This window comes from Syngnathoides biaculeatus, chromosome 20 (genome assembly GCF_019802595.1).
Source record: "Syngnathoides biaculeatus isolate LvHL_M chromosome 20, ASM1980259v1, whole genome shotgun sequence".
Taxonomy (NCBI): Eukaryota; Metazoa; Chordata; class Actinopteri; order Syngnathiformes; family Syngnathidae; genus Syngnathoides; species Syngnathoides biaculeatus.
This window is the reverse complement of record NC_084659.1, coordinates 11,789,614-11,799,975: the sequence shown is the minus strand read 5'-3', so window position 1 is coordinate 11,799,975 and position 10,362 is coordinate 11,789,614. Positions and strand designations below refer to the sequence as shown.

General features: G+C 44.2%; 1 protein-coding gene across 5 annotated transcripts; it reads right to left on the bottom strand.

The window, feature by feature from the left end:
• Positions 1 to 433: 433 nt before the first annotated feature.
• ints13 (integrator complex subunit 13) lies at positions 434 to 10,279 on the bottom strand. Of its 5 annotated transcripts, XM_061806451.1 has the most exons (19): positions 9,493 to 9,873; positions 8,185 to 8,267; positions 7,857 to 8,111; positions 7,707 to 7,781; positions 6,741 to 6,943; positions 6,592 to 6,672; positions 6,387 to 6,477; positions 6,184 to 6,312; positions 4,539 to 4,623; positions 4,368 to 4,460; positions 4,198 to 4,287; positions 3,377 to 3,555; positions 3,131 to 3,295; positions 2,898 to 3,052; positions 2,501 to 2,731; positions 2,311 to 2,441; positions 2,071 to 2,203; positions 1,926 to 1,986; positions 434 to 1,292 (listed from the first exon to the last, which is right to left on the bottom strand). In XM_061806451.1, the coding sequence occupies exons 3-18, from the start codon at positions 8,079 to 8,081 to the stop codon at positions 1,950 to 1,952; spliced, it is 2,103 nt and encodes a 700-aa protein (XP_061662435.1). In that variant the 5' UTR covers positions 8,082 to 8,111; positions 8,185 to 8,267; positions 9,493 to 9,873; the 3' UTR covers positions 434 to 1,292; positions 1,926 to 1,949. The 5 variants fall into 5 exon arrangements, with proteins under 5 accessions (XP_061662435.1, XP_061662432.1, XP_061662434.1 ...); XM_061806448.1 differs by lacking the exon at positions 9,493 to 9,873 and adding an exon at positions 10,150 to 10,279 and having other exon boundaries at positions 434 to 1,986; XM_061806450.1 differs by lacking the exon at positions 9,493 to 9,873 and adding an exon at positions 10,027 to 10,077 and having other exon boundaries at positions 434 to 1,986.
• Between the last annotated feature and the right edge of the window lie 83 nt (positions 10,280 to 10,362).

The following is a 10,362-nucleotide window of genomic DNA, read 5'->3' as shown; positions in this document are numbered from 1 at the left end:
AACTAACTAGATTAACGTTACTGCCCGTAAATCCAAGTTTAGAGTCTATCACATCACAGCAAGTTCAAAACCCACTTGAATGTTTTCTTTAAAAACACACACACGTTATAAAATCACATAATTTAACTACATTTATTTTAAAAAAAAACATTCCAACTTTGTTTTGCACGCAAATCCAAATTTGGTTGATAATGGCGTCGCAACAAGTTGATAAACTAGCAATGTCAAATCATTTGTTGGTTCAAGAGGAGAAAAAAAAAAAAAGCTTTGGTAGAATCTATTTTGCTAAATTACTCCCAATTGCAACTCATTAAAAAAAAAAAAAAGTAATAAAGACCCACCAGTACTAGACTAGTTGATTTAAGAAAATATTGAATTAGCAAACCAAATGTTTAGAATAATTTCTCATTTTTTAGTAGTACTTTAGGCATTTATCTAAATGTTTACAATCTCCAGTGACTTTCTTGTCATTGTTGATTGCATATAATTCCCAATAAATGTTAAATTTACATGCATACAATTGCATATTTTCATTGGATACAATTCTACGTCAGGTCGAGTTAAGCAACTTACTTTTGTTAATTAAGCCAATTTTCATAAACTGTTAATGAGCTCCAAGTAGGGTGTGTAACAAGAAGTGACCATCATCTTCGTGTATTTCCAGCGTTCTATTTCATCTGCTTTTATTGCAATATACAATTCATGAATAATTTATTTACAAAAATGTTTAAAAAAAAAAGTTATAAATTCATTTCACTGGCAAGTCGTGCTTTTAGGGCAGGGGTCGGAAACCTGTGGCTCGCGAGCCATACCTGGCTCTTTTGGTGGTTGGCGTATGACTCGCAGAGCCCTCATAACGACATATTGCATACAATTTTTCATTTTTCTCGTGGGCTACATTGGTGTTTTGCAACTGTTCACATTTGGTAACACATAAATGCTTGAAGTATCTCAACTTTATCATTTATGATATATAACAACTTGAAATTTTGGTATAGATTTTTTTTACAAGAATCATGGAAGTTGACACTCTACATTTGGCTCCGAGGGCCACATTAAATCATGTGGTGGGCCCGATCTGGCCCCCGGGCCTTGAGTTTGACACCTGTGGTATACGGCATGCCATTTCTGTCGCGTAGGCAATGGAAATGAGGCAGGGACAGTTTGTTCTAGTGGAGTTGACATGGTTTGTTGTCCAATAATGAAGTTGCTGTGGGCAGCCAGACGGGGCGGGGGGTGTCGAACGCAGATCGGGTGGAAAATAATCGCGGAAACGCTTTTGACAAAGATGGCTAAAAAGAAAAAGAGATGAGGAGTACATTAGCGCAGTTTACAGTAAGAATGCACAGACGAATTCGCCTTTGTGGAGAAAGAAGCTTCCTTTCTGTCTAATGTGTGACGACAAAATTGCACCGATGAAACGCTCAAATATAAAGTCCCAGTTCGACACGCGCCATTGGGTCAAAATATCATGCGAGGGACAGCAGGAAAAAAGCATGTCAGGAGCTACTGTCCAGAGTCCAAGCTAGTTAATTTGGAAACAACAAGGTGAATGCAATTCATATAGCGTTGCTGGTGCTCTTGGCAATTGGCAAAGCATGAAGTTGAATCTAACGGCGTATGAAACATAGCAAAACCGTGCAGCGCAAAAAGTGGTATTAATGGGAAGAAGCACTTTTGTCGTTATTGATTAGCAACAGCAAAATGTTATTTTAAAAAAATTCTTAAAAACCTATTCTATTCTTTAGGTGTTGGGCATACATAAAATGCACGAATAAACTTGTATTTAGTTTTAAAAATATTGTGTGGCTCTTTTGGAATCGAATTTTTAAATGTGTAAAAATGTAAAATGTGGCACTCTCAGCCCAAAAGGTTCCCGACCCCTGTTTTTAGGGTGTGAATGAGACCCAAATTTAAAAACATACAGAGGGGCCGCTGCTGGAAAAGTATCATCTGGAGGCCTTGCCATTTTCAAGAATGTCCATCCTGTAAAGAGGGAAAATGTCCGTTCACGCAACATCTGAGCATATACGAGTTGATTTTATGTTTGGGAGTCGACTCCCAACTCACCCGTTTTCATCTTTGAGGTGCTGGTACAACTCGAACTTGCTGTTGACCGAGCGCGCTCTGCCTATAAACTCCCGCCGCTTCCTGGACTTGGCGGTGATCCGGTTGGTCCACAGAGCGAGGAGCGAGACCGGACCTGTGGCGACGGCGAGGTATCACATTTAAATGACACATCCGGTAAAAAAAAATATTTCTAAAAAATCTGGCTTGGGAAAGAAAACACTACCGCCCAGATTCAAGTACCTTTTGCGCCCTCTGGTGCTTCAACCTCGTCAGTGGCCAGGCGGGGTTTCTTGATGAGTGGTTCTGGGGAATCCGGTGAATCCTTGATGACTTCCGACTCTTGATCCTCCTTATCCGGCACATTTTTCACCCTAAAAATAAAGAACTGCTAGTTACCTGATGAACGGTCCAGTTTGCACAAGTGAGTCACCTTTCTGAGTCCTTCCAGCTTTTGTCCTCGACATCCTTGGCCACGTTTTTCTCTGCCCGGTCTTCCCTGTCCTCCCTCTTCCTTCCCCGCTTCTTCCTCTCCTCTTCCTCCGGAGGTTTGCTGCGGCAGGCGACGATACATTCCAGGACCCTCTGGTGCCTGTCTGTGGCCCCGGCGTGGGTTTTCACTAAAGTCTCCAGCTCGTTCCACATTATGCGATACTGCTCGTCTCTGCGGGCAAAAAATCTCATTTAGGCCGTGACCCTCAGTGAGGCGTATGGCCATACTGCTCCCTCCTACGGTCGGTGGTCAAAACCTTTCCACGTATCACTCTTTCTCCCTCACCTTTTGTGAGTAGTGTTTGGAATACACGATATGAAGGTGTAAACAAACTGACCTCTTGGGGCCTTTGCCTCTGGAACCCACAGTGGAGATTGGAAGCGGGTCGTTTTTCCTCTCCATGTCCACCAGGTTGTAGACGGTCTTCTGGCAGGTGAGAACGTCCTCCTCAGTCAGAACCTCTTTCACGATCAGGTTAGCCAGAGGAACCACCTTCGCAGACGGGAACGCAAATGCTAAAGGAAGCCCGATTGATGATTATCAGAAAGGCGAGGGGGATGACGTGCTCACTGCCTGCATGTTGAAAATGGTGGTCTGGGAGATGATCATGGGCCAGTAACGTGTGTGGCGTTCAAGCTGAGCTTTGGCCCGCTCCGCTGGCAGCTTCGCTGCCGGATGATGGGAGGCCTCGGAAACGGGAGTCAGGCGGTTTTCCTTCATGAACTCTCCAAAGTCCTGATAGAGAGACGAAAGGATTTAGAGAAAAAAAAAAAAAAACAAAAACATATTTGGGCTGCGTTTTTGTCATCGACGTACGGTGATGCGGTAGTCGGTCACTCGGCCGCCGCAGCCTTCGCTGATGGAGGGCGGGTCCTCCAGCATGGAACGGTTGTTATTAAGCACGTGCAGGAAGATCTCGCCTCCGTGGCAGCTGAGCATGTGGCTGATGACCTTTGACCCAGACTTCCTCGGCTGCTCCAGGAGCACCGAACGACCTAGAGTCAGCAGGAACAAATAACTACCGTACTTTCCGGCCTATAAGCCGTGACTTTTTTTCCCCCACACGCTTTAAACCTTGCGGCTTATGCGGTGATGCGGCTAATTTGTGCATTTTTCCTATCGGGCGGAAGGGGGCACTCGACCGGAAAAGGAAAGAGTGATACCGGTGGAATATATGTGCCGAGGAAGTGACTTTTACCAGTATGTTTTTTTTTTTTTTTTTAACCGGCCCTGTTAGTGCTGTGCAACAGTGTTGCTACTGTTGCCCTGTTCCTGCTATGTTAAGCTAAGGTATTAAAACTCTTTCTGTGTGCCATCTTTCTTTGTAAATATCTTGTGTTTCAATGTGGGCACTTGCGGCTTTTACACAAGTGCGGCTTTTCTATGTACCAAATGGTATTTCCTTTACAAATGTACTGGGTGAGGCTCATAATCAGCTGCGCTCTGTAGGCCGGAAATTACGGTAAATACAAATGTATTGCACATGAACGGTTGACTAAAATGTTTTGGTTTGAAAGCTAGCGCCACACTCAGTGCTCCAGGCAAAACTATTTTCCAATTTACATCGCAGGTCTTGTCTAACATGATGTTTGCCTGCTGTGATTGAGCCAAGGCACATTTTGGACTCTGCGACATACCATTGAGGAGAAAGTTGGTCAGACATGACGAAGGACGACTGTTGACGTCAGTGGGGGAGATGCGGTAAGCCCCTGTGCAATAATGCAGTTCTAAATGCAGTAAAAAAAAAAAAAAGTCAGTCACGACACATTTTCAAAACGATTCCATATCAAATTCGACTTGAACCGACCTACGGAGATGGTCCGCGGTGTGCACCATTTCAACGTGACCGTTTCTTTGAGCCCATTTTCCCGCGTGCTGCTGCCGGCCATATGCAAATCCCCTATGCCACAAAAAAAGTGACAGAATGAATTGAAAAATTCTCTTCTGAAGAGTTATGACTCGTTTAAATTTTACTCACCACTTTTAAAGAACTCCATGTGCGCATCCTTGTGATGCAGGAGCTCCACGTCGTAATTGGCCGACGTGTTGGCGTGCTGCTCTTCCTGTGCGCCCGCAGAAGAGACACAAACAAACACGACACGTCGGTATCCCGGCCGATAACAAAATACAAAATCCTCGCACACTGCTGATTTCATGTTCTGGTTATGCGAGGTGGATTTCTTTTACACTCGGGTGGAAGGGGAGGGTTAAGCTAGATGCTAAGAGCTAAAAAGGTGTGTTTCAACACTTAAGTGATGTCATCAGGATAACACAGTGGGGGATTGGTCAGGACTGCAAGTGGAAGAGTGACGGAGGAACACAGACAATGAACAGATTTATGGATGAAGAACGGACAACATTGGTCGCATTGATTCCAATGATCACACAATTTCTTTACTACAAAAAAAAATATTTTATTTTTAGCTAGTAGAAGGGAATTTTCTAGAAAAAATGTGGTGTTTTGGGGCGGTGGGGTGGATTCATGGCATTTCAATTCATTTCCGTGGGGGAAGGTGATTTGATATGCAGACAAAACTCAAATTTAAGAACGGCAGTACAGCAGAGCCTCGGTTCTCGACCACAATCCGTTCTAGGAGGAGGTTCGAAAACCGAATTAACCACCGCGTGACCTATGGTTTTTCCGGGGGTTTTTTTTCGGGGGATCGTTCGAATTGACAATAACAAAGCGCGTCGTGGGTGGGTCAGCTGGTCTGGCTGCGGGCATTCAGTTATTTCCGGGGTTTTGTTGGGGGCATTCGAGTACCGCTTTTCGTTCGAAAACAGAAGCAAAACAATCTTGAACTTTTCGTTTGAAAACCAAATTGTTCGAGAACGGGGACGTTCGACAACCGAGGGTGTACTCTATTTATTTTTTAACCACACAACAATCAAAGTAAGGTCAATGTGACATCGTTTCTCTGGCTGGAATGGATTCCTTGCATTTCCACTCACGTCAATGGGAAACAATACCTCAGTTTAAGGACATTTCAGATGGGGAACAGGTTCACAGAACAAATTAAATCTGTGACCCAAGGGTCAGCGTACAGGTAAATTTAGTTACAAGCTTATTATGGAATTAATTCAACTCATAATTTAAGGTACCACTGTATTAAAAATAAACCAAAAAAAAAAAAAAATGCAGTGAGACCAGTGTTGTCTATTCTTAAGCGTCTCACAGGTCATATACATACACATACACACGGACACAACAAAAAGAGACACAACACATGACTCGGACTCTGCCCCTTCCTCCGCACGTGCGTGTGTGTGTGAGAATCAAGTACTAACCTGTTCGCAAACATTTAATGTGGGCTATCAAAACAGAAAATACAGCATGAAACCAGCAGCAGGGTTCAGTCGCATCGACATGCAGGTGAGATGTGCAAAACGAAAAACAAAAACAAAAAAAGAAGAAAAAAGACCGTGAAGTGAAGTGAGACGTCGGAGGTGAGGAGGGGCTCGCGAGGAGAGAGCGGGCAAGCAAAAAGAGAGTGACAACTCAAAGCAGACGCGAGTGGTGCAATGCATGCGGCTTGCCAGAACGTGTTTACAGAAAAAGAAAGATATTTGAATGTGTATGTGGAGCATGGACGCCGGGGGCTCCGCGTGGGGGGGCCGCTTACCTTCATGGGGATGTTCGTGATGGTGGTGGAGGCCAAGTCGAAGTGCTGCTGCACCAGGATGTTGAGTTTGGTCGCCAAGTGCCTGCCTGCGCGGACGCTGTGAACCTCGCTGGTCAGCAGAGGCGACACCTGACGAAGGACAGATTTGAGGAATTAAACGGCGCGTTATAAGTATTAAAAAGGGAAGTCTTTGACGCGCCCACCTCTTTCTTGGGCCGGTCCGACACCAGCGTGTCGTCGCCCTGGGGGTAAATGTGAATGAGGACCAGCTCGCACTGCTGGATTCCCATCAGCCTGAAAGAGACGATAGTGTACTGTATGTTAAATATGGATGTGCAAAGTTCAAATGCCAAGTTGTTGTGATCTAAAAAAAAAATAGACGATAGCAGTTAAAAGAAACAAAATCACCTGTCTGATCCTGCTGCCAGCTTGTTTTGCTCCAAGATGGTCTCCTGAATGCAGTCTTCCAACATGCGAACATGAGTATCACTGCAAAATTCAACAAATGATGATATGTACTCCATATAGTCCTTTGCGTTTTTGGGGTCGACGTTTACCTCTTAGCATTCGTCAGACAGATAATGCGACCCCGGTTGGCGACCCTCTCGGCCGTGTCCATCAGGGCGATGCGCTTCTCGTGCTGCAGTTCGGTGATCTTGCAGAGCGACTCCACCGCTGCCACCAGCCCGTGCAGGATGCTGCAGCACTCGGGGTCTTCGCGCGGGTTGGGCGGCCCCACCGCGGCCAGGGAAGACATGAGCTGTCGGACAAGGGAACACATCGTCCTTATTAGAATTTTGAAAACTATTCGGGCTTTTGTGAAGTGTTTCCCAGCCACTGTGCTGTGAGAGATAAATATGTAAAGAATTGAAGTATTTTTCCACGTATTTTGCTTCAAGTCAATGTACTGCTCCATCTGGACACAGATATACACACGGAGATTCACATCTGACATAGATAGCTGCAGTAATATTATTCAAATTACACAAAGGATAAGGAACATATGCATTCCTTAATAGTACTGTATATTGTGTGTTTAGATGTGTTGCCCCTCCATTTGTGTTCATACCGCAATTTCCGGCCTATAAGCCGTGACTTTCCCCCCCCCCCCCCCCACGATTTCAAACCTGTGGCTTACAAGTTGATGCGGCTAATTGGTGCATTAGCGTTAAACTCTCTGTGTACCATCTTTCTTTGTAAATATCTCATGTTGCAATGTGGGTTTCAATGTGGGCACTGCGGCCTATGTATGTACCAAATGGTATTTCCTTTACAAATGTACTGGCTGAGGCTTATAACCAGATGCGCTCTGTACGCCGGTAATTGCGGTGTATCAGTTGTTAATTGGTGACCACAAAGCTACAGCGATGGTATTCTTATCCTGTCTGTGGAGTTCTGAGATGATCATTGTTTCACATCTAACACTTTTTGTGGTGGTTTTCCGGAAGATTTTTCTAAAATAAAATATGCGCCCTGGCTCAATAAAGGTTAGGAAAGACTTTGTTTCAAGGGAGGTGACTAACCTCATGAGTGCTCTGGCAATCCCGTTTCCAGCTATTCAAGAGGTGGAACTCTGAGTCACTCACAATGTAATTAATCTGTAAAAAAATATAGATTTTAAATGAAACCATCTGGCCTCCCCTTGTTGTAAGGAACCAGAACAACCCACTGACCAGTTTGTCCAGTGGATAAATGTCATAGAGGATGCGGCAGTATTCCATCGAGCACTCCACGGCGCACGTCCACAGGGATTTGGACACAGGCGCCAAAGGGATGACTCCTTGGCCTCGGCTCTTGGTCAGCACATCGCACTCCACCTGTTGACGGCTGGACTCGGCCATGTAGGGACAGTGATCCACCACAAAGACGGTCTTGTGGGCCACCGAGAACATCTTCATCCTGTAGGCCTGTCTGTGGTGAATGCTAAACTGCAATGGGGGAAAACGGAAAATGAAGTATGTCGAATAACACGTTGATATTTATTAAGCATGCATTACTTACGTGATTAAAAACTTTTCAAAAGCTTCCCGGTCAGGAGATGATCGCCTCAAACATGACGACACCGGGAGTTTACGTTTACTAGTCTGTAAAACAATTGAGAACTCACTAATTATTCTAAAGATGGTAACTATCGGCGACCGCAATTCATAAGCAAGCAACAAGCTCAAGGAGCAAAACAAGTGGCAATTGCAGTACACTGGCCGATCGTAGTTCTTTGGGCACTATTTTTTTTTTTTTTCAGTTTCGCTTTTATCACTATAGATTGGTGAATACTGAGCACAAAATTAAATGTTCCTTACATCACACTCCCCCATGATGCATTTCCAAAGTGGACTGAAGCACAGTTCTCCTTCTTCTATTCCTCTCGGCTTGTCCCGTTAGGGGTCGCCACAGCATGTAATCTTTTTCCATCTCAGTTTATCTCCTGCATCTTCCTCTCTGACTGTTTTATAAACGTTTCCCTTCATCCTAGCAGACACTCTTCTGTCACATAACACACCAGACACCTTCCGCCAGCTGTTCCAACCTGCTTGGACCCGTTTTTTCACTTCCTTACCACACTCACCATCGCTCTGGATGCCGTACTTATCCATCACTTCTTCATCGCCCCTTTTTCCTTTAACATGTCTATTACAATCTGCACCAATCACAACTCTCTCTGTGTCTGGGATGCTCTGAATTACTTCATCTAGTTTCTTCCAGAATTTCTCTTGCAACTCTGACTCACATCCTTCCCGTGGCCACTAATAGCCACTAATCACATGATAAATAACACCCTCAATTTCAAATTTCAGCCTCATCACTCCATCTGATACTCTTTTCGCCTCCAAGACATTCTTACCCCGACCCCGTTTCTCTTCCCATCTACTCTATGGTAAAATTATTTAAACCCTGCTCCTAAACTTCTAGCGTTACTACCTTTCCACCTGCTCTCTTGAATGCACAACATATCATCCTTTCTCCTCCACATCATGTCAACGAACTGCTGAGCTTTTCCTGTCATAGTCCCAACATACAAAGTCCCTACCCTGAGATGTAGGCTCTGCCGACGAATCCGCTTTGCTCCTCTTCTGTTCAGCGAACCTACTATTTTCTGCCTTGTGTCATTGTCGGGACACACCCTCACATTCTGCTGGTCCAATCAGTATTAGTATTAGTTATATATGTTGTCGACTATCGCACGATTCGCCACTTTAAACTGCTCCCTTTGCACAATTGTCATTATCTATAACGGGAACCGCGAACGGGTAAAGGCAGCCTATACAATCTTAACCCAATGTGGGACGTTGACACACTCTTATCGCTTACCTGTTGTACATGAATAAGACTTTACATCTTGCACAACTGTGACATTCATAGGGAATAGTTCCCATAAACAGAAATGTCTCTTGTTCTCGTTACTTTGTTGTTCTTTGTTCTGAATGTCGTACCAGGGAAGCACCGACTCAACTGCCGGAGAAAAATTCCTTGTGTGTGTGTGTGTTTTTTTTACACACTTGGCCAATAAAGCTGATTCTGATTCTTTGTCTTCGACCCACAGTAGCTGAATTTCCACTGACGCCCCTGCAGGTTAACGGCGCAGGGCTTTGTTAACCCGGTCTACAACCGATCAGAACCACAGTTGCTAACACATAATGACTGGGCCAGCTAGCTAGGGTTGTTATTAGCGGAAATATGGCAGGCGTTGGTCCGTCACAAACTATCTCCCCCGAGTAGGATGAACGGTTCCGGCTTCAGAAGTTCCTGACGGAAGGCTTAACCACCACGTAAAAATAATATATATTAAAAAGTAGGTACAGTAGCCGACACCTAAATAACATGTACATAATAATAAACACGTACTTTTAATGTAATTGTATACTTATGGGTCCTTTTGAGTGTAATTCTAAAATTATTTTCTCAACATTTAAAAAAAGAAAATCAATGGACCCATCCATCTATTTTACAGCAGCTGCATTGTCTTACATGTCAGAGGTCACCATCTCCTAGGCAACAGAGAGTGAAGTCTGATGATTCAATTATGTACTAATGTATGTACTATGTGCCCTCTTATTGCCGGCTGGCCATAATGGTTGAGGACGGCCTCCTGGGGAAGGAAAGGAAGTGACTCACCTCTTGTTGCTTTAAAAAAAAAAAAAAACTTACTCCACATAAAACTAAGCATTAATTCAAAACATG